General features: G+C 32.7%; 4 protein-coding genes across 5 annotated transcripts; all 4 read right to left on the bottom strand.

The window, feature by feature from the left end:
* Positions 1-266: 266 nt before the first annotated feature.
* LOC148769735 (MATH domain and coiled-coil domain-containing protein At3g58270-like) lies at positions 267-1,699 on the bottom strand. Its single transcript, XM_088820421.1, has 4 exons — positions 1,537-1,699; positions 1,181-1,454; positions 642-799; positions 267-518 (listed from the first exon to the last, which is right to left on the bottom strand). The coding sequence occupies exons 1-4, from the start codon at positions 1,631-1,633 to the stop codon at positions 352-354; spliced, it is 696 nt and encodes a 231-aa protein (XP_088676547.1). The 5' UTR covers positions 1,634-1,699; the 3' UTR covers positions 267-351.
* Positions 1,700-4,829: 3,130 nt separating this feature from the next.
* On the bottom strand, positions 4,830-6,424 carry LOC105953951 (ubiquitin C-terminal hydrolase 12-like). Its single transcript, XM_088820317.1, has 5 exons — positions 6,335-6,424; positions 6,092-6,227; positions 5,772-5,938; positions 5,171-5,444; positions 4,830-5,058 (listed from the first exon to the last, which is right to left on the bottom strand). The coding sequence occupies exons 1-5, from the start codon at positions 6,363-6,365 to the stop codon at positions 4,830-4,832; spliced, it is 837 nt and encodes a 278-aa protein (XP_088676443.1). The 5' UTR covers positions 6,366-6,424.
* Positions 6,425-11,557: 5,133 nt separating this feature from the next.
* On the bottom strand, positions 11,558-13,061 carry LOC105953902 (ubiquitin C-terminal hydrolase 12). Its single transcript, XM_088820316.1, has 3 exons — positions 12,772-13,061; positions 12,484-12,644; positions 11,558-11,694 (listed from the first exon to the last, which is right to left on the bottom strand). Exons 1-3 carry the CDS (start codon positions 13,059-13,061, stop codon positions 11,558-11,560), a joined length of 588 nt encoding a protein of 195 aa, XP_088676442.1.
* Positions 13,062-16,565: 3,504 nt separating this feature from the next.
* TGH (SWAP (Suppressor-of-White-APricot)/surp domain-containing protein) lies at positions 16,566-24,072 on the bottom strand. 2 transcript variants are annotated; one of them, XM_012977680.2, is made up of 16 exons: positions 23,790-24,072; positions 23,304-23,394; positions 23,122-23,216; positions 22,367-22,470; positions 21,894-21,955; positions 21,735-21,809; positions 20,812-20,960; positions 20,087-20,162; positions 19,921-19,986; positions 19,402-19,476; positions 18,944-19,088; positions 18,349-18,835; positions 17,968-18,246; positions 17,736-17,864; positions 17,397-17,570; positions 16,566-17,280 (listed from the first exon to the last, which is right to left on the bottom strand). In XM_012977680.2, the coding sequence occupies exons 1-16, from the start codon at positions 23,925-23,927 to the stop codon at positions 16,573-16,575; spliced, it is 2,853 nt and encodes a 950-aa protein (XP_012833134.2). In that variant the 5' UTR covers positions 23,928-24,072; the 3' UTR covers positions 16,566-16,572. The 2 variants fall into 2 exon arrangements, with proteins under 2 accessions (XP_012833134.2, XP_088677104.1); XM_088820978.1 differs by having other exon boundaries at positions 21,894-22,178; positions 22,238-22,470; positions 23,790-23,994.
* Positions 24,073-24,303: the final 231 nt, after the last annotated feature.

Raw genomic sequence — 24,303 nt, 5'->3', positions numbered from 1 at the left:
TTTTAGTAAAAATTGTAAATTCTCCTGGAAATTAAGAGCGGTTGGGGGAGAAAAAAAGCGCCTTAAGTGACGAAATTATCCTTCGAAATTTACACTCACTCGTTCATTTCACATAAATATTTTGTCAAATATCACTTCTTTCCATTCTAGAATATTGTGGTAAATTATTTATCAGTTAGAGTTCCATCACACAAAGAACAAACTCATTGATCAAATATGAATAACTTGATGCCAATATACCAAATCCTTGAAACTAAAATAACTAGTTGGAGCCAAAACAAAAATCATATAACTAACTCTTTACAGAAAAACGAAATCCATGTTTAAGTAAAGATCGAACAATTATGCACTTTAAATAGATGCTGGAGATCCTTTCGCAACGGCTTGGACCGAAAGTTCGATACTTACAAGGCAAGAGTCTTTCACAATGAATCCATTTTTTGGATCATTAATAGTAGCAATCGCAGTAAACGAACACCATCCCAAACCAGGGGTGGTAGCTCTAAACCAGTTAGTAGCTGCAACACAAAATAATGTTTATTAGATCCATTTTTTTTTTCTTTTTCTTTTTATCAGAAATATTTTTGTTCCAATGAAAAAAAAAAAAAATTCTACAAGCCTTTGCTTTTGTAACAACTCACAAGTTCTACATCTGTGTTGATCCGAAACTTGGTTTTTGATCCGTATCGTAAAACGTGCCTTGACACGTTCGGAGATTTCGGGAGTAACATTGGACAAATAAACAGAGACATCACGGCCAGTTCCTTCTGCATCTCCTTTCGGGTAAACCCAAATTCTCCTATATTTATCAACAACACTAGTGTCAGATTATCTGTTCCGCCACCATAGGGCCAAGAGGGGTCATTCCCCCCTCAACATTTCTTAAATCCCTATTATTTCACATACATACGTAAAAAAATCTTTATAGACTAGCATTATTGGCCTTCCCTCGGAATTGTTTTTAATGCATTCAGCCCCAACAGACTTAAAATCCTAGCTCCCGTGAGTCACAGTGCAAGAATAGTTAAAATATTGGGACCAAAGGCCTTAACTGACGAATTAACGGTAAATTGACGGAAGGGGCCAAATGCGTTTTTTTTTTTAACATGGAGGACCAAATGTGAAATCAGTGCAAATTTAAGGGATGAAAACTATAATTTTCCATTAAAATATTATTTACCATTTGTGGCCTCCAACGCTGAATTCTTGTGACTTCCAAATGTGCTCAACTTGGGAGAAATTTGAAATCATAAATTCTTGCTTGTAAGGAATATTGACATTCTTCAGAGACAGGCATTCAGTGACCGCTTCACTTTTGACCACAAAAACCTCAGCACCAAAAACGCAGTTGTCTTTGACTAGGTATCCGTTTGATGGATTAGACATAATCTCCTTCGAGATAAATTTTGAAAATCCCCATTCGGACTTCATTGTTTGGAAACGTCTTGTTATTCCTGTCCACAATTTATTCATATAAAATTAATCTGAGGAATTCAACTAAACGATTAACAAATTTTATGGAATAAACAATAGTACCTGAAAAAAGATAGTTGCCCGAATTCTGATTAAAGATAAAGATATTGAAAACAACATTGACCTCCCAGTTTCTTGGCAACGAAATTGTGTCCGCCATAGCCAAATTTACCGAAACATAGTCGCCATCTTCTCCGACAGTGTCGTCTCCGTTAGGATAGATTATGAGCTTCCTGCACGCACAATTTCACGCATAACAATATGCAATTCTATCGATATCGCTTCAATTAAATGAAAAACAAAAAGAAATAGAATCCAAGAAACCCTAATAAGTAGAGAATATTACTACACACCACTTATATTCCCCTCCGGCATTAAATTCTTTGGCCAATGCCACACTTTGCAAGCAAAGAGACCGATTCAATTTTTATCAAGAAATGGGCAGGTGATGCCTCTCTTGTTTGCATTCTGCTGCTGAATTCTGGTCACAACATCAACATATATATATATATATATATATATATATATATATATATATATATATATATATATATATATATATATATATATATATATATATATATATATATATATATATATATATGTTTTAAAATTTGTCATACCATCTACTGCTGGCACGACAGAAACCATGGTTGTATGGATGCAGAGTTGTTGTTGAGTATGGAGTAGGGTTCTGATGTTATATAATACTTTGTTAACTGCCGATAATTATGTAATTAATTGATATTCTTGTTAGGGTTCCATTTACATTACGTTTCCTTGTCAAATTCATCTTGTTTCCTAGTTTAACTATATCTCCTTTATTTTACACTAAAAACAAAATAAAAAATAAAAAAAAACATTATTGTATTTCTGTTGGTTTTGTTGCCCAAATGAATTATATATTCAGCCCACTTATCCATCTTCACATGAGGCGGCCTAGCAGCACAAAATCCAACTACACTTAGCCCACTTTCTCGGGCAACTCACAAACCCTAATTTCCTAATTATGCCCCTCTCTCTCTCTCTCTTTTGGTTGTACCACCGCATTAAATGCTCTTGGCATTTTCCGGCAACACACCCGTTTGAGTTTGACTATGACGATGGTCGTTCATTTGTTGTTCTGCGTTTTTGAGATCAATCTATTTTCTATCTATATAGTAGACACTTTGTGAGAGAGAGAAGAACCAACTCAAATTTGAATCTCGTCCGAACGATTTTCTTCTGTATTTTCTCTATTCTTTGTGAAGCTACAACAGCCTCAGTGAGAGAAACACGAGTGAGAGAGTTCATTTTCGGTGAGAATTGGAGTTTCTGGTTAGAGGGTTGAAGGGTTGACAGAGTATGAGTGATTCTTGTTCGATCTAGGGTTTCTGGGCTTTATGGTGCTTTGCTGTGTGTTGGTGCCACCACCGGTGGTTTTAGATTGAGAAGCGTGACATTGGAAACTGAGCCGTAAATATTAAAGCTAAACTTCTTCATTTTGGAGTTTCAGTCCTCTGTAGCTTTTTTGTTGGCAAAAATGTGTTTGTATTTCTTTTACTTCAAACATGTACACAACAATTTCTTTTATGATTCTTTCGTCTCGAAGGATGTTTGGTTAAGTTTATAAGATGTTTAAAATAACTTATAAGATGTTAAGGATTTTTGGATAAGCTTATAAGATGTTAAAAAAAGCTTATAAGATATTAAAAAAAACTTATAAGATGTTTAAGAGCTTATAAATTCTTCCAAAGTGTGTGGCAATTCAAAAAAAAAAATCTTCATTTTTTTTAAAATAAGTTGTTGTAGAGCAAATAACATCTTTATTAAAATTATTTTTGCCCCACATTTTTGGACTAAAACTAATACAAAATTTTCTCACTTCAATAGCACTGAGTTTAAAACCATTTTTTTTTTAAGTTTTAACATTTTTTTCTTAATTTAATACCACAAATAATTTTTTTTATTAACAAAGTACTAAAATAACCCTCATCAAACAAAATACAACTTATACATTCCAAATTTTTTTCCTCATTTCAATACCAAGTATAAAAAAGAAAAGAAAAAAACCCTCTCTACTTCTCCCCAAACCCAAACCCGAACTCTCTCTTCTTCTTCATCCTCTTACAAATCCTCCAAAAAATCTCCAAAATTAAAAAAAATCAAAACCTCACAAAACTTATAAAATGGAGTCACAAGACAATAAAATTGTAGTATACATAGAAGGAGAAACCATTAAGGTATGTATCTATGTCTTTTTTTTAGCTTCGCAATCAATTTTGTAGTGTTTTTTTTCTTTTTGAAACCCATCGACAATTTTCGACACATACAATTTTCGACACATACAATTTTCTCGGTCCTTAAAACATCTTATCAAATATAAGAGGTTATTAGTTATTGAAAATAAATTTAGCCAACCAAATTAGATATCATGCTCTGAATTGTGATGAACTACTGATTTTGAACTTGGTTATTAAATTCCTTGGTTGAAAATAAACTTACATCACTGGGTCAAACTTAATTGTGCATGGGTGAATATTATTCGACTAAAAGTATTATATATCCCTTCCAAAAGAAATTAAAAACTTAAAAAACAAAAAGTTTCTAATTTTCTATACATTCTCTCTTTATAAAAGAGGGGGAATAATTAGCTAAAATAAAAAATAAAAGAACAAGGTAATCCTTAATTCCTTAATTAATTCACCATTCTGACGACATATAAAGAGGTATGAAAATATAAAATTCTTGATCGATGCCAAAAACCCAAAAAAAATACTTCAAAGTAAAATCACTAGTTGAAGTGAAGATCAATCAATTTCATCAGTTGAAAATAGAAGGTGAAGATCTTTTCGCAATGGCTTGGATTGAGAGCTCTATGTTTATAAGACAAGAGTCGTTCAAAACGAACCCTTTGCTTGGATCATTAATAGTAGCAATCTCGGCGAACGAACTCCATCCCCAAGCACGGGTTGAATTTGTAAACCAAAAATTACTATCACCTGCAAGCCAAAGAATGTCAAGTGTTTACATGAGAGAGATTATAAGATCACCATCTTCCGAAATATTAGGGAATTGGGAATAATATAAAGAAAAAAATATATTCTCCATCCCTTAAATTGTATTGATTTCACATTTGGTCCTCCATGTTCATAAAAAAAATATTTGGTCCCTCGTGTAATAATTTTCAAATTTAAAATTCAACATTTTTAGTCATTTCTGTCAATTTTTCATCAGCATTAACGGAATCAAGACATGTGCCCATCACTGCCTTAACTGACGGACTGACGGTAAATTGACGAATATGAGCAAAAGTGTTAAATTATTGAAACATGAGGGACCGAATGTGTAATATATGCAAACTTCCGGGGTGAAAACTATAATTTTTCCATAATATAATGCAAGCATCCTAAAAAATTTCTACAAATCTTTGATGTTATTAACTTACCGGTTCTTTTGATGCATTCCTTGGAAAAGTGGTTTTCGAACCATATGGTAAAACGTGCCTTGATTCTTTCGGATAAAAAGGGAGTAACATTGTACAAATAAACGGAAACATCCCGGCCACTTCCAATCCAATCTCCCTTCGGGTAAACCCAGATCTCCCTATATATATTCATCCACAAGATTAAATTAGTGTCATATTACCATCCAAGTCCAAAATATAGTAAAAAGAATCCCATAAAGATAATTGTAATAGTAAAAAATGCAATCGTACCATTTGTAGCCTCCAACACTAATTTTTCTAGCCATCCAAACACCGCCTCGTTTGGAAAATTTTGAAATATTCCAATTACCCTTGTAAGGAGTGACGACATTCTTCAAAGACAAACATTCAGTGACTGCTTTACTTTTGAGTACGAAAACCTCAGCACCGAAAACACAGTTGCCATTGACTAGGAATCCTTTCGATGGATCACACAGAATTTTCTTTGAGATAAATTTGGAAAATCCCCATTCCATCTTCATTGCATGAAATCGTCTTGTTCGTGCTGTCCAAGTGGTAAGGCAATAAGTAATTTATTGGGAAAAACACAGTTTAAATCCCTCAATTTTGTACCGATTTCACATTTAGTCCCCATGTTCACAAGAAAAAATATATATTTTGTCCCTCGTGTTTTAAAAGTTCAACACTTTTTCGTCAATTTTCCGTTAGTAATAACGGAATCAAGCGTGTTAAATTATTGAAACACGAGGGATCAACTGTGATTTTTTTGTGAACACAGGGAGTCAAATATGTAATTGGTGCAAACTTGAGGGACGCAAACTATAATAAATCGTATGAAATATAATACACATGCATGAAGAAAAAATTATACCCGAACAAAGATAATTGCCAGAATTATGATTCAAGATGAAGATATTGAACATGACATTGATCTCCAAGTTTGCAGGCATCGAACTTGTGGCCACCATAGCCAAATTCACCGAAACATGGTCGTTATCTCCTCCATTATCTTCTCCGTTAGGGTAGATTATTAGTCTCCTGCGCAATTTTCAAGCATATATATATAGTCGCTTATTTGTTAATTTTGTAACCATCCGAAAAAATTGCACCATATATATTAATCTATATATCAAGGATAACAATCCAAAACAATTGCACATTACTAATTAATAGAGAATAGTATATACATACCACTTGTATTTTCCAGCCTTAAATTCCTTCGTGACGTATTTGTCGAATTCGATATTGTTTTCAAGCAAAGAGAACGATTCGATTTTGATCAAAAAATGTGTGGGTGGTGCATCTCTTGTTTCCATTCTGGTGGTTTCTGATAGTAGCAATACATAAATTCAGTACAGAGAGAGAGAGAGAGAGAGAGAGAGAGAGAGAGAGAGAGAGAGAGAGAGAGAGTTTTGTGAAAATATATTTACATACCATCATCAGCTGCTAGTTTAACAGAATCCATGATCCCTTTTGCTTGTTTAATTTGTAACTCTAATTAATTAGCTCGTCGGAGAAATTAGCTCTATGAATTTTGTACAGAGAAACTGGAGTTCTCGATGAGTTATATATAGAGATGCATGCAGAGTTGTTGTTCGATATGGAGTAGAGTTTTGATTGTGATACAAATTAACTCCTCGATAGGGAGTAGAGTTTTGATGTGATACAAATTAACTGCAAATAATTATGTAATTAGGATTTCACGTAAATAGTTTTTCTTTTTGCTTTTCTTTTTTCACTTTAAAAAAAAAAGTTAATCTCAAAAAAGTCACATGATAAGATTACTTAATTAAAAAAAAAAGGATATTAACTTTTTTTATCTTTCAAATAAATCGAACTCATTCAAACTTATTTGCAAATAATGAAAATTCTTTTATATATACCAAAATTACCCTCAATTCCTTGAAACTCAATTCAACTCCAATTTCATGATTTACACCCTAATTTAGCCCAATTTCACAAATTAACCAATTTTGACCATAATATCAATTTTGACCGGCTACCACCGGAGACCGCCGGTCAAGCGCCGTTGACCACCGGTCTCCGGCGTTGACTTTTTTATTTTTAATTTTGTGTTTTCTAAAAAAATATTTTAATTAATATTACTGTCTTGGCTGCTAAATTACTGTCTCCAACAGTTATTTAACTGTCGGAGAGAGTAATTTAACTTTTAATTGACCTTTTTTTTCTTAAAAAAAATATTTTAATTCATATTACTGTCTTGGCTGCTTAAACATTGTCTCCAGTAGTTATTTAACTGTCGGAGACAGTAATAAAACTATTAATTGACATTTTTTCTTAAAAAAAATATTTTAATTAATATTATTGTTTTGGCTGCTAAATTACTGTTGAATTCTTCAACAGTTGTTTAACTGTCGGAGATAGTAATTTAACTGTTAATTGATTTTTTTTTTTTAATTTTTTTTTTCTTAGAAAAAATTATTTGTATTAATATCACTGTATTGACTGCTAAATCACTGTCTCCAACAGTAATTTAACTGTCTGAGACAGTAATATTACTAAATTAATTAATTTTATCGTCGTGGCCTGTATTTTTGCTGTATTCGACTGTAATATTATTGTCTCCCGCCGTAATATTACTGTCTCATTCAATAATATTACTGTTTGGGACAGTAATATTAGTAATATTACTATTCGGGAAAATAATATTCATAATATTAATGCCCCAAACAGTAATATTATTATCTGAGACAGTAATATTAATTAAAAAAATTCTAAGAAAAAACAAAATTTAAAAAAAAAAAAAAAAAAAGTCAACAGCCGTTGACTGGCCGGAAAAAAAATTCAGAAAAAAAAAAAAGAGTCAATGCCGGAATCTGGCGGAAAAAAATATTTTAAAAAAATATTTTTGAAAAAGAAAAATTCAAAAAATTATTAAAATGGGGGTTAATGTAATATATTTGTTCAAATCCGGGGTCAATGTGTAATATTAACTAAGTTAGTAGATAATGGATGAAATTGATAAAAATTATATTATTGAGGGATGTTATTGTTTAGACTAAAGACATGGGGATGAGTTTATTTGAAAGACTTTTTTTTTTGTGGATTAATGTACATTTAAGTCCCTTGCCATGTCCATTTTTGTCATTTGCCAAAAAAAAAAGGGCGAACGGCAAAAAGGCCCATCACATGGGACTTAAATGCATTTTGGCCCACACAAAAAAAAAACAGTCCCTCAATTAAACCCATCCCCATGTCTTTAGTCTAAAATACCCTCCATAATATAATTCTTATCGATCAGATCCATCCATTATGCTCTAACTACCTTACTATTACACATTGACCACGAATTTAAACAAATATATCACATTAACCCCCAAAATATTTTTTTTTTCAGAAAATAATTTTTTTTCTGAAATTTTTTTTTCCGACCAGATTCCGGCGTTGACTTCTTTTTTTTTTTATCTTTTTTGAAAACTTTGTTTTTTCCTGAATTTTTATTCCGGCCGGTCAACCATCGTTGACCGCCGGTCTCCGGAGTTGACTTTTTTTTTTGATTTTTTTTCTTAGAAAAAAATATTTTAATTAATATTACTGTCTTGGCTACTAAATTACTATCTCAGACTGTAATATTAGTGTTTGGGACAGTAATATTATGAATATTATTTTCCCGAACAGTAATATTATTAATCTTATTGTCTAAGACAGTTAAATTACTGTTGGAGACAGTAATTTAGCAGCCAAGGCAGTAATATTAATTAAAATAATTTCTTTTAAGAAAAAAAAAAAAAGTCAATTAATAGTTAAATTACTGTCTCCGACAGTTAAGTAACTACTGAAGACTGTAATTTAGCAACGAATACAGTAATATTAATTAATAACATTTCTTTAAGAATAAAAAAAGCCAATTAACAGTTAAATTACTGTCTCCGACAGTTAAATAACTGTTGGAGACAGTAATTTAGCAACGAATATAGTAATATTAATTATAAATATTTTTTAAAGAATAAAAAAGTCAATTAACAGTTAAATTACTGTCTTTGACAGTTAATAACTGCTGGAGACGGTAATTTAGCAACGAATACAGTAATATCAATTAAAAATATTTTTTTAAGAATGCAAAAGTCAATTAATAGTTAAATTACTGTCTCTGACAGTTATATAACTGCTGGAGACAGTAATTTAGCAACGAATACAGTAATATTAATTAAAATTTTTTTAAAAAAAAGTCAATTGACAGTTAAATTACTGTCTCCGACAATTAAATAACTGCTGGAGACAGTAATGTAGCAGCAAAGACAGTAATATTAATTAAAATATTTTTGAAGAAAAAAAAGTTTATTAACTGTTAAATTACTGTCTCCGACAGTTAAATAACTGCCGGAGACAGTAATTTTAATTAAAATGTTTTTTTTTAAGAAAAAACAAAATTAAAAAAATAAAATAAAAAAATTCAACGCCGGAGACCCGGCGGTCAACGGCAGTTGACCGGCCAGAAAAAAATTTCAGGGAAAAAAAAGTTTTTAAAAGAAAAAAAAAACAAAAAAAAAAATGTCAACGCCGGAGGCCGGCGGTCTCCGGTGGTGGCGGGTCGAAATTGGCGTCAAAATTGAAATTATGGTTAAAATTGGTTAATTGGTGAAATCGGGCTAAAGTGGGTGTAAATCATGAAATTTGAGTTGAATTGAGTTTCAATAAATTAAAGGTAATTTTGGTATATGTAAAAGGATTTTCCTTAGGGTAAATTCCACTTTACCCCCTCGTACTCTGCCTGAGAATCACTTTACCCCTCGTACTCTCAATTTCATCGATTTACTCCCTTGTACTTGTACAATTTCCCAATACAGCCATTTCCTTTAACTGTTGACAATTTTGACTCTGACGTTGTTTGGTCAACTCTATAAATTACAAAATTGCCACTGCCTATAACGCGTCGTTTCTCCTCCGTCAATACTGTCGTTTCTTCTTCTCCCACCACTTCCCCTTCCAAGATATTCCCAAATTGAACCCCTAACTTAGTAAAAATCAAGACCCAAAAATTGATCGATTCCACCCAGTGCAAAGAAAAAAATATATGAACGTGTGAAACTTTCTCTTTTCTAATATCGAGAGTCAAGATTGAAAAAATTCAATATTTACGTCAATATTTTGACTCTTGACCAAATGGCGTCAGATTCAAAATCGAAAAAAATTGACGAATAGGGTTGTATTGGGAAATTGTACAAGTACAAGAGGGTAAATCGACGAAATTAAGAGTACGAGGGGGTAAAGTGGTTCTTGGGCAGAGTACAAGGGGGTAAAGTGGAATTTTCTCTTTTCCTTATTTGCAAATAAGTTTGAATGAGCTGGATTTATTTAAAAGATAAAAAAGTTTGATATCCCTCTTTCAAGCAAGTGCCCTTGTCATGGACTTTTTGTGATTAACCCAAAAAAGAAAAGTTTCTGATGAATTTGGATATGTCGGTAATTGATAATAGAACTCATATCATTGGTCCAACTTAGGTTTGCATAGATGAATATTTAGTTTGGTTGCCATTATTAAATAGGAAAAAGTACACTTTTCGACGCTTAAGGTTATGTCAATTTCATTATTCATCCTCCTTATTCATAAAAAAGAATAATAATTAAAAAAAAAAGTAAATAAATAATTTAGTCCCTCCTAGCTTGTTTCAAAATTTCAACATTTTTAGGCATTTACGTCAATTTTTCGTCGCTACTAACGAAATCAATCGTGTGCGCATCACTGCCTTAACTGAAAGAGTGACTGTAAATCGCCGGAAATGATCAGAATTGTTAAATTATTAAAACTTGAGGGACTAAATGAGTTTTTTTACATGGGGGTCAAATGTGTAATCGTTACAAAATTGACAGATGGAAATTGTAAATTTCTCATTATTAAATTCTATGAGCTATTAGTCACAAGTGACAACCCCCTCTAGTTTTTTTTTTTCAATAAGGATAGGTCAAACCACTTTTTTTCTATGGTCCAATACAAAATAGTTCATCATGGGATACTTATTCATAAAATAATCGAGACAAAAACCTATTTTACAAAAAATACAGACATTGTCTAGAGTTGTGTAAAAGACTAATATACCCCCATCACATTTTAATATGCTTAAATTTCATTATTAAAAGTCAATTTGACCACAATTTGAGTACAATTTCGCGCGTCGCCGCCCTTGGCCGTTGGTCTCTGGCGTTGACTTTTTCGATTTTTCTTCTTCTTTCTGTCGCCGCTGACCGACGGTGAACGTTGGTATCCGACGGCATTGACTTTTTTTTTAATCTTTTTTTTCTTCAATATTTTTTTGTTCATTTAAACAGTGAGCGTTCAACAAATGCAAACATAATAAAAAGTCAAAAGAATTATTACTTTTTTTTTTTCTCCGGTCGGATACCAACACTATCATTTTGAACTTAGCAATCATCGAAACTTTCCAAATACTATACAACAATCCATCAACAATCGAGACTATTCAACTAAGAAGTAGAACTGAATATCAAATTCAGTTCATCTACTCGATACATTATAAGGAACATACCGCAGCTAGAAAAAAATTAACTAAGAAAATCAAATGATCAAATATAGTTATATAGGTTTTCGACATGGATTTAGCGTTCGAGTTTCTCCCTTGATTAGTTTGCAATAATACGAACATCTTACTACATATATCGAAACTTGAAGATCGTTGATCATCGAACAACAGCTTCGATCGACATCTCTAGATTTAGAAGACAACAGTCGTTCACAATGAATCCTTTGTTCGGATTCGTGACATTAGTTAGTCCACATGCAAAATGACGTTTGGTAGCAGTAAACCATTGAGTACCTGCAAGACGAAGAATTAGTTTTAATATTTTTTATTTCAATTAAATTATGTAACTAGGTGTTGTCAAAAACTCTCTATTTTTCGTACGAAACAATCTAAATATTAACCCTCTAACGAAATTCGTATCAACTACAGTTAAACCTCTATGAATTAATACAGTCGAGACTAAAATTTTATTAATTTAGCAAAATATTAAATTATCAAACTAATAAATTAATACGTTCTCACCGAGTCGGGACCGCAATAAATTATTATATAGACGAGATTACTGATTTATCGAGGTTCTACTGTATATTTTTTTAGGATAATTACAGTTTGTATCCCTCAAGTTTGCATTGATTTCACATTTGGTCCCCCTTATTTACAAAAAACACATTTGGTCCCTCATGTTTCAATAATTTGATACTTTTGGTCATTTCCGTCAATTTACTTAGTATGTCAGTTAAGAGTTAAGACAGTGATGTGCACACACTTGATTCCGTTAGTACTAACAGAAAATTGACGGAAGGACCAAAAGTGTCAAATTAATGAAACACGAGGGACCAAATGTGAAATCGGTGCAAACTTGAGGGACAAAAAATGTATTTTTCTCATTTTTTTCTCCTGGAAACAGATAACGGAATTGAATGAAATCAATGGTGTTTTCATGCAAATTTGTCGAAACATAGGAGAGTTACACGTAATACACTATCGAAATTTTGTTTTGGTTTCGAACCAATCTTCCGAAAAACTCGTAACAAAAAATGCAAAATACTAAACGGATTTTGAAAGTAGGCATTCGACACTTACCAGTTTTCTTCGCGTGGTTATTATTGACCTGGTTTTTTATGCTGACGGTACAACATGCCTTCACTCTACTGGAATAATTAACGGAACCGATATAGCTTACCAACACGATAACACACCGATCGGTTAATTCTCCCCAGCCTCTCGGGCAAAGAGTAATACTCCTAAAATACATTAAAAAGAAGAAAAAAAAATTGTGTCACTATAACAAGTGCAAGGATAAAACTATACAACAAATATATATATCTATATATATATATAGATAGTAGTTGTAATACAAAAAAAGTATACCAATTGTGTCCTCCAACAACGAATTCTTCCAAAGCACAAGAATTTTCCAATTTGGAGAAGTTTGTAATATTCCAATCATGCGTGTATGGTATAACAACATTCTTCAAAGACAAACATTCGGTTGCGGCCGATTCGCTTTTCACCACAAAAACCTCAGCACCAAACACACAGTTGTCGTTGATTAGATATCCGTTCGTTGGGTCCAACAAAATTTCCTTGGATATAAATTTGGAAAACCCCCACTCCAACTTCATTGCTTGGAAACGTCTTGCTCCTCCTGTACATGTCATATTTGGCTAATAAGTATTTTTTTTTCCTAATATACAAAAAAAAAGAAAAAAATTGTATGGAATAAAAAATATTACCTGAAAAAAGATAATTGCCCGAACTTTGATTAAGGATAAGGATATTGAAGACGGCATTGACCTCCCAGTTTGCGGGCAACAGAGAAGTTGTACTTGTGCCCACCATAGCCAAATATATAGAAATATAATCGGCATTGTTTTCGTCATCGTCTCCATTAGGATAGATTATTAGCTTCCTAGACAGTCAAGAGTTGCCATGAAAAGTTATATGTAGTAAATAATTATGAATCATATGCAAATAATTAGTGGTTATACATTAAAGACACTACTTTTAGAATAAATAGTAATCTTTTGGTCTATTTGTGAATTTAGACTAAGATTAATAAATGAGTGTCTAATTAACTAATTTCCAAGTGAATGCTGGTTGTTAATTAGTACCTAAGCCTGGTGAAATACAACGGGTAAAATCTGACCATCCACTTGTTTTTGTAACCACTCACTCCTAAAAACACTCATATGAGGGAGGCGGGTCCAAATAGAATCATTTTCTTATTTATCCTAATGATTCTAATCAAAATACATTTTGGGCGGGCAGAAAGAATTTGTATTCTCCAATCATATCAGAGGGTTTTGCGTAGAAATTCCATTTTCTCTAGAATTAATATATTATATTGTCTAGAAGGGAAAAAGAAAAAGATAGTCAAATCTCATAATTTACGATGAATTCATTCAATATGCGTAAGTGTGCGTAGATCCATGTGTGTGTAGATTTATTATTTTTCAAAGTACATACATACCACTTGTATTCTCCTGCCACAAATTCATTCGTCTCGTATTTCTTGATTCTGCACTTGTCAATCAACGAGAAAGATTCAATCTTGATCAGAACATGTGTGGGTGATACCTCTCTTGTTTCCATGGTGGTAATTTCTGAAAGCAACAATAGATTCAAATGTACATATATATATATACACACGCACATATATATATACATACATATATACACACACACACACACTCTCACATACCATCTGTTGCTGGTTTCACACTCACAGACATTTTGGTCCCTTCCGGCTTCTTTGCGTCCTAGTATTTTCCGAGGAGTTGTAGTCCAAATGTTCTCTAAGGCAAGTTAGGGTTTCATATATATATATATATATATATATATATATATATATATATATATGCGCACACACATTACGTATCCTTGTTAAATTGATCGTGTTTCATTGTTAACTTCTAGATTGAGTTAACATTCTAAACGGATCCCCAGTTTTTTTGGAGATAAACGGATCCCATTCAGCCAATGACACGTGGATAATCTAATTAATTGTAAAATATAATTTTACTATTAATCTTATCTCAATTAATGATTTAATTTTAAAGATTATTTAGAGAATAACAATTAATTATCTTCTGGCGGTAAATTATTTTTGTTAATTGTTTTTTTTTTTCCTTTTTTAAGTTATTTAGTGAACTGTTTGGACAATAGTTTAATACGCAAAAGCCATAGTGTTGAATCTTTACATTAGAAAAATAATATTATTAAAATCTGAATTCAAGAATTTAACATTCATTTAAATTGTATGTTTATTCTTTAGAGAGCAAATTATTTTGGGTGTATGAATTCTTTATTATAATTTATTATTCTCCTATATGATATTTTATTCGGGTTTATTAAATAAAAAGACCCAAAATAAACATGTTCCGAATAGGTTTCTAGGAACATACTCCTTGTGAAGAACACTAGGTGCCTCTCCTATTAACATGTGTGGGTTTAGTAATTTAACCCTAGGGTTTAATAATTTAACTTAGGGATTTTAGAAAAAAAAAATAGAATTCAAAAATTAATTAAAACTTAAATGCCACTAATTATGTGTTACAACAAAAAAAGATTATTTAGAAAAGAAAGAAAAAGAAAATAAAAGATAATGGAAAAAAGTTAATGCGCCTACATATAAGGTAGTTGCATGCACTTGCAATTCTTAATTAAAGACTTTTTAATTTAAAATACCTATAAATACTGAAACATAAACAATCACATTTCTTAATTAAATATCCACGTGTCACTCAATGAATGGAATACGTTTTTCTAATATAAATGGGTGATCCGTTCCAAATTTGCTCTCTTCTAGATTTCCTTTATGATTATTTAGTTCGATACCTTTAACTAACTAAAAATATTCATCTTATTTTTCTCAATAAAAATTAATAATAAATAAATAAATTGTACTCAAAAAATTTAAATTAATGACATTGTACTAAAATTCTCGTTGTGCGACAGAGTAGCAAAGGAAGAAAATTTAAATATATGATAATTAAATTGTACTAAAAAATAATTACACAATATTAAAATAATTAGTTGTGAAATTTAAATTACCAAAATAAGCTCAATGTTCGTACAAATAGATCATACAAATCGTTACAAAAAAACATATAAACTAAACAAAACTTATAAACAATTAAATCACTTGACTTCTATAAATATTATCCACACAATAAATTGCAAATGATAATTATTATAGAAGAAAATCAAGAAAAAAAACAAATCGAAAAAGTAACTTGGATTTGATAAAAAAAAAACTATATTGACTCTAGAGATATAATAATATGGAGAAAACAAAATTGCTTCAAGTACCGACAGAACCAGAAGCGCTCCTTCTTTCCACGGGGGTCCATACTTTTAAAGGTATAGATTTGTCTTAAAAGGTTTTTGGCAACATATATCGGGTAAACAGCATAAAACCTCTTAACTTTAAGAGAACCTTGCACCAAATTGTCAGGTTCCAACTTTATTGTGTAAAACCTCTTATATTTCGTTTTTTCTTGCATGAAATATTCTACCCAACAAACAATAAACACCATTAACTATGAAAGATATCACATGCAATATTTTTGTAATATATAGAAATTTTGGTGAATAATTTTTACAATATGAAGAAAAGTTATGCAAAATTCATTTATTTATTTAAGGGTAAATTACACCACTTCCATTAGAACTCTATCGGAATAACGTATCCAATGCATTATCCCATTAGAGTTTCTAACTATATTTCAGGGGGCCGAGTATAATTGTCGATACCACCACATGGACCTTAAAGTTAGTTAAGCATACCTCAGGGGTGTTTGTGTAATTTACCCTTTATTTAAAACTCGAACCGTTTTATCATGGTAGTTTATTCCGTTGTTCAAAACGTCATCTAGTCATGAATCTTGCTTCAATAATTCAACAAATTTAGAGTATTTAAAAAACAATTCGCCTTCTATATAACCTTACAACATATGCACGCATTCAATCTCGTATCACAAGAATGACAGTTGACGATTGATAATCTGCGAGTTCCTTCAATATGAATGGTATGCGAATGCGTGGTCCTCTTTTTCTTGGTCAAGTCTTCGAAATGTAACACAGAAACCGGAAACTAGAGAAACGGTTTTTAAGGGGCATTCATTCAGTCTCTAAAAACTGAATATTAAATCGAAACATCGTTCCTTTTCACTCGTCATATTTACTCTTCTTTCTTCTGTGACTATGTTCTTTTCCGGAGCTACTATTTCTGTGTTTGTGGTGCTTTGAACTATGCCTTCTGCTGCTACTTTTTTCCTTATCTTTTTTCCTCGAGCTTGATCTGCGATGATAATCATCTGAGTCGCTATCCGTATCACTATCTGAACTTCTATTCTTTCTGCTTTTATGCCTTCGACTCTTCGAGTGTTTTCTGCTCCTTTCATCTTCTGAAGAACTGCCATAATTCCGACTTTTCCGAGTCTTCGTGTATCTCTCTTCACCGGGACCCACCTCAGCAGATATATTACCTTTACTAACATCTTCAACTGAGTCTTTAACTGCAATTTTACTACCATCTACGAATAAGTTCTCGTTTAAGTAATCATTGGTTGAATTACGTTCGACATTTTGAGTGGGTGGTATCTTCTTTTCAGCCAGCAGAGAATTCTCATTTACTTTGTTGGCATTAACACTTTCCTTGTGAGCAGTGTTTGAACCGGTTTTATTTTCCGGCAGAGGAATATTCTCGGGGGGTACCATTAATCCCAGTTCTTTCCCCAGTGATTCTAAAAAGTCTCCAGCTATTAACCGATTCAACGTGGTGTTTGCAGCTTCGATCTTCTTTTCTGTATCCACCACTTGATTGGATGTAGTACTATTTTCCACTTCATCGTCCGAATCATCAGAAAAGATGGCCTGCAATAGGAACGAGTTATTTGATATCAACAGAGAGACGTATATCTAAAATATCAACACATGAGAAACGATATAATATATATTTATATATACAGAGAGAGATTTGATGAGTGTACTTTGTATAGATCAACGGGCCTCTCAACATTTTCAGGCTCCACCTCGTTCTCAACTTCCTTCTCGATTTCTTGTCTGTCTTGTACAACAGGTTCTTCCACCTTTGCTTTTTTAATGGAATCCGGCATGAACATTAAAGAGTCCATTTTGCTCTTCATGCGTGGAGCAGGAGGTGGCTGCATTAGGGATATAAATATAGTTAAATATTTTTGAAACACTTCTTAATACTCGAAACAAAATGAATCCTAAAAGAAGCAAAAAACAAAAATCAAATGTCACGCAACCGAACCAGATCCATATTTACCGAGGGAACAGATAATTTTGAACCAGATCAAAAATACCTTCCCCATGTAAGGATCAATCAGATCAAAACGCTTGCATAATATAGGTGCAGGTCGCCACTGAAACTCTTCCCGTTTCGGGTACATTGCCTTAGCTATCAGTTCCTCAGACTGCAAAGTTTTATCTTTCTGCACACGACCAATCATGATTTTTTCCAATAAGCGCGTCGAATCGCATAAGTAAAAAAAATTTATCCGTCAATTGAAAAAATCTTCATCACGCTAAACATACCTCTATTCCACCAGTTGTAAACTGTAACCCTGAAGACAAATCTGAAAGCAACTGATTGGTCGACGTTTTTCCCTTAGCTGAATTTCCTTTCTCTATAGCAGACGCTGCAGCTTCAAACTCCAATCTTTCACGAGCACGAGCAGATTCAGCCATGTTACTGGACCCACCAGAGTCTTTTGTTCGAAGACCTCCTTCGTATTTCTCCTTCATGAACTGTTCGAATCTTTTTTGCTTTTCCGGGTCATCAAGGAAAGGTTTCCTAATATCCGCTTGCTCATTCTAATAGAAAAATAACAACAAAAATAAAAAGATACTCAATATCACAAACTCGGTTATCAAAGATCACCAAGTTGTTCAAAAAAAAATATATCGGTTACTCACAGCTGATGGTGTCGAGGTGAATGTATCCGCCAGTTTAAATTGGACATTAACTGAGCCAAGAGAAGCTACCAAAGAGCTCGTCTCTATCGAGCTTCTCTCCAAAGCTTTTTCACCTAAAAGTTTCCCACGTTTTTCGGCGGTCAGCTTTTCCGAACTCTGAGGCTTTTTATCTTCCCACAGTTTGGCTTGATCACCACGCTTTTGGCGCTCTTCCCAGAGTTTCCTTATATAAAAATCAGAACCATTTCCTCCACGAAGAAAGTCAAATAACGGGTTTGACTGATTCTTCTCCTTAGAGAGATCCTCAAACAATTTTCCACATCGAGCAACTAAAGTTGCCACTCCTTCGACCAACACTCTGAGGTTGTTATCCTCGGGAGGAGGAACCTCAGGAGGAGGGGTTTCAGCATTCTTGTCATCAACTCCTAGAGGAGCTGGGAACTTATGATGGGGGATAAAATCCTTTGGAATTACAGGAGGGTCAAATCTGTAAATATCACGCATAAAACGACCAAAATATATTACTTCATTATATTCACCACCAATATATTTATTTGATTTTGATATAAAAAAACGTAATCGCATCATTAAGTACCTCTCCAGTGAACCCTCGGACTTTGATGCAGCTTTAAAACCAGGTAGAATATCATCTTTCTTTACATTTAGTATCCGCAAAGTATCCACTTTAACTTTGGATGGTTCTTCTATCTCTTGCACGTAAGTATCTTGAAAGTCGTAACCTGTTCAAAGCATTATAGTCAGGAAGGTAATAACTTTAAAAGGGAAGACTGAAAAATAACAGTCAAATAGCTGCAAACATGCAATAGGAGCCATTCCATAAAGAAAACGAGTAACAGAATTCTAATTTGTAGCCTCCCACTTTTGTCGACAATTTATCCTCTAACATGTTGCATGTGCTCGTATTCATCCTTTATAATGCAGTGAAACGAAAAGATTGCAAATTCTTGATTGGAGTAAATCGTAACGATTTACTCCAATCATCAAATAAAGCTGTCAGACTAAGTTAAACAAGAACCAGTTAAACATACTAACCCGAGTCATATACATCTGTGTCTTCTGCATCTAAATCTTCAAGGGCACCAATACCAAAACCAGGACCAACTTTTGCTGCACACAAATATAGTAATTGATTCAGAAGAAGCCTTGGCCACATAAGAGGGTGTTTGGCTAAGCTTACTTTAAATATCTGATAAGTTCTTACATCTAATAAGGGGTTTTAAGAGCGGACAAGCTGTTATTTCTTATTGTTAAAATTAATTTTTAAAGTGTTTGAATAAGTTATTTTTACTGATTATAAGATTTTAAATAAAAAGGTGGGGGTATATGTATTTCTTTACACAAGATCTTATAAGCTCTCCATCAGCATAATTTTTTGAAGTTTTAAGATCATTTTAGAAAAAAATTACCAAACACTTTTGAAGAGTTTAAAAGCTTTTAAACATCTTATAAAACATTTTTAACATCTCATAAGCTTAGGCAAACACCCTCTACATGTGCAACGATAGCTGGACTTCAATAATCTAACAAATGTCACATACAAGAAAAGCTTACCTTTTATTGATAAAGACCTATAACCCTCCATCTCTGTTTTTCCGGACATTCTTAATCTTTTCTTTTCTAAAATGGAAAAAGAAAGAAAAAAAAAGATCAGTTTGCTTTCCACGGAAACACAAAATCAGATTCGTAAATAGTTATCTTGCCCCATAAAATCACATACCCCTAAACTCCGGTGCTTGCTTGAAAGGATCGTAGCCTAACCCAAACAGATCTTGCTTCGGGTTGAATACGTGTGCCTGGAAAAGATAAAGTTAAAACAGAATAATAATGAAAAAATCTGAGGCGGAAGACACCACACTACGATATATGTAGATTATAAACTGTGACTCTCGGCAACTTTGATGAGACTGGGATTCAAATTAGATCTCGCTAATCCAATTAATGTGTAAAAATTGTTGTGAACAGTTTTTTGCTCGAAAAAATTTTAATATGAAAATTACCGTTACATCAAATGTTGATAAAATATATATATTACAAGAATACACAAACAAAATTATACAGTAATAAAATGTGTAATGATATATTTTATATATGCATCTATATAATATATCGATATACATTTATGCATGTATAAAAATGAGATACATTTATGCATGTATAAAAATAAGATACATATTTAACTACAGAAACTAGTCATAGAATTGATGTATATTCAAATAAATATAGGAATAGCCAAATGAATCTTATTCAGATTGACAGCTGATGCTTTAACAGTTGCGTATCCTCTGGGTCTAAGCTGAAACTTGTTTTGTCTTAGAAAACACGGAACATATATAACATAAATGCAGACGGGCAGGAACATGAAAAATTTAAGGTTATGAAAATGTAAAAATGCAGCCATGGGATCAATTCAGTTATTGAGTAAAAGAAGGCGTAAAATCTCACTGTCATGGTTTTAGAAAATTGATTTTCATCATCCGCTTGGGGATCTGAGACGTCTCCGTTATCCTCTTCATTCAGTTTCGAGTAAGCATTCTTCGATCCGGAATTGTCCGAAAGAGCTAGAAAAGCTTTTCTGGCTTGTCTACGAGCATCTTCATGAAAATGATAAACAAGATAGATGCAAGATTAGCAGATGGATTAAGAAGCAATTCAATATTCGAAAAATGGAATCCAAAGTAGCAAGAGAAATTACTTTCAAATCTTATGTAGGTGTTAGCAGAAAATCTTTTCCACAAACCACTCGCAGCATGCTAACTACTTATAATTTTTTTGGGTAAATTACACCTACACCTCTGAGGTAGTTTAAAATAACTTTAAGGTCCTCGTGGTATCGGTAACTAACGGATTATTAGTTTCAGAAAGTGGTGGAGGCAACATAGAACTAGGGGGTGACAAGGTTCCCCCAACATTTCTTATATCCTTATAATTTTATATAAGATTTATAAATTTTAATCTATGGTAGCATTAACTGCCCCGTGGAAAACAAATATAGTGCACATTGGTCCCCATAACATGAAAACTTGGCTTCGGTAATTGTTTCGGGGGTGTGGCTGTAATTACCAATACCACAGGGACCTCAAAGTTATTTTAGCATACCTCGGGGGTGTAGGTGCAATTTACCCTAAAATTTTACCAAACATTTTAAACTAATAGTTGTCCCCAAAATAATAGTTTACAAATATTTTTGTGACTAAACTATTACGTTTGTTTTTAAAAAATTACTCGTGACTTGAGGCAGGGAAGCATAATATAAGGTCTACAATTACCGTCAAGTACTATAAAGCAATACAACTAAGTGAATTCATAGTAGCTACAAGAATCGAAAGAAAAAGTAAGTAGGCAAGGTCAAGTGCTAAAAACAATACCATTAATCGAATTCTTGTTCGAATCCTTTATGGACCGACCCTGCCGCCAGCCCATTTTTAGTAATAATTTGACACCTGATCAACAGAAGCATGAAAAATGAGAGATGAAACCACAAAATGCAGCACAAAATTAATTATCACCGGACATCTGGCACAAACCTATAGATTCTGTAACGGGAACTATTAGTTCATCAGGAACAGGTCCGGGAATAGTGGATGGCCTAAAATAAGCAAGAATAGACGTCAGCGAGAACCAAGCAACTTAGAAAGAATATGTGTTATTGTATATAATTGAGAAAAGACATCAAAAAATTAAAAAAAAAATTATAAAATCATTAATCTTAGACATCAAATAACTGTAGCCAAAGAAATTGGGTTAAAAACAAAGGCAAAATGCCATTAGGGTTTAAAAATTAACAGCCATCAACGATGGTGCAAAATTAACTAATCAATGTATTATTACATCAAACTGATTCAAAAACCAGGTCCTGAGAATCTAAGACCAAGATTTACATATATCTATTAAATGGTGACGTCGATTATTTTCCCATAGTTTCAAAAAAGAAATTGACAGAAGAGGCATACAACAATCAGTTTATATGAGCCCATAGATTATTATAAAAAATAAGAACCTCTGTTGTTGTTCCTTATCAGCTTGTTTACGTGCAATCTCAGCTGCTGTAAATCCAAATGTATCAAACTGCATAGATGTCCCCACAGAGCGACCTTCCATATCCTACAACATTGAATCAGAACTTAGAAAAGCAAATCAAAAGAATCTAGAAAATGAAAACCCGAAGTTTTTGACCATCAAATTCCACATTAATCATATTCGAGTAAAAGTAACAGGGTTAATAATCAATGTTATATTCGACAACCAGAAGGAGCTAGAAACTCCGATAAGATGCAAGAATTCATATATATTCTTGTCAAGGATCATTATTTGTATACTCATTTTCAATATGCCTCTATAAAAGATCATATATAAATATAAATTCTAATAACTCGATACACAAATCCTCTCAACGGTTAGAAGGAAAAAAAATGATTCAAAAAAGGGCAAAATTACGGTCAGCCCCCTGAGGGAAGATCAAATTACGAAAAAAAACCCTCCTGTTAGTGTAATTACAACCATCCCTCAACTATGTACTGTCAACACGTACACTCCTTCGGTGTCAAATTTACCTATTGAAGGATGGGTTTTTCGTAAAAATATTATAGAATGGGTTAGGCAAGCATCGATTGCTTTCTTTTGAAGAATATACAAAAAACTATTAGACATTGTTAATACAAAGCATACACAATATACACAAAGATGTATAATTTTCACGAAATTGAAATCACAGTATTTCTTAGGATATATTAAAAACGAAATTATAGAGCATACAGCTTTCTCATCCTCGTCCAGGAAGTTATAAATGCTCTGTTTTGTAACTTCAGCCCTATTCTTGCGGGATGATGTGAATGTTTGTGGGGTCCACCCTGCAATTTCCGGCAGTAGTCGGTCAATCTTTCTAGTTTTTGTTTCCATACAAAGTAAGAATGTTTGCACAAATTACAATAAAATACCTTCTTTCGAACCAACAGAATTGTAATAACCAGCAGAATATCCACCGGTAAATGCTCCATGAAATCTCCTCCTCCCTTCTTCATCTGTGACCTGGAAAAATGACCCGTGTCAAAAACATTCGAGCTATCTCGTATCGAGTAGACTAAAACCCGAAATAGCAAATTAAAAATTAAAATGAAGAGCATTCTATTTTATTTTATTTTTTTATTTGAAAATTATAACTGTTCAATTAAAAGACAAACAAACAAAAGGGGGAAAATAATTTGTTAAGCTATTTATTCCAAAACCCAGAAGAATGAAATCATGTCAAACTACAATAATTACTCGAATTTATTTATAATTCTCAAATTCAAAACCAACCCCAATCAGACCAATTGAACCCAAAAATATTGCATCTTCAAAACTGCGCACAATTAAACCCCAATCAAACCAATTACACTATCATAAAACCTAATTATAAAATTGGGGATTTCTGAATTTATAACCTCTTGTTTCCAAACGGGGAGAGAGGTTCTGAGCTGACCAGAGGCCTCGGAAATTGCTTTCTTCTTGCGAGTAGTGACTTCTTCTTCTCGTTCAATCGGCTTTCCGAAGAAGACGAAATTTTCATCGTCGCTCGACATTGTTTTTTTTTTTTTTTTTTTTTTGCTTATTTTCTCTTCGTGAATTCGCCGATAAAATAAAATGATTAATTACAGTGATTTATTTTTATGTTCTTGTAGAGACGAAAGGAAAAAAAAGAGGTTTGAACCGATTTGCTGTCTAGCCGGTTCACTCATAAACCGGGTTTAATAAAACACAAGGAAATGTTTGGTTCTGTTTTCGTTTAACTTTTGAGGTAAATTACACTCACACTTTTGAGGTATGCTAAAATAACTTTAAGGTCCCTGTGATATCGATAATTATATTCACCCGTTGAAACATAGTTAGAAACTCTAATGGGATAATGCATTGGATACGTTATTCCGATATGATTCTAACAAACTATTATTTTTAGGT

Source organism: Erythranthe guttata, chromosome 7, assembly GCF_056151865.1.
Source record: "Erythranthe guttata isolate IM_541 chromosome 7, IM_541, whole genome shotgun sequence".
NCBI classification, from domain to species: Eukaryota; Viridiplantae; Streptophyta; class Magnoliopsida; order Lamiales; family Phrymaceae; genus Erythranthe; species Erythranthe guttata.
This window is presented reverse-complemented; position numbering and strand designations above follow the sequence as displayed.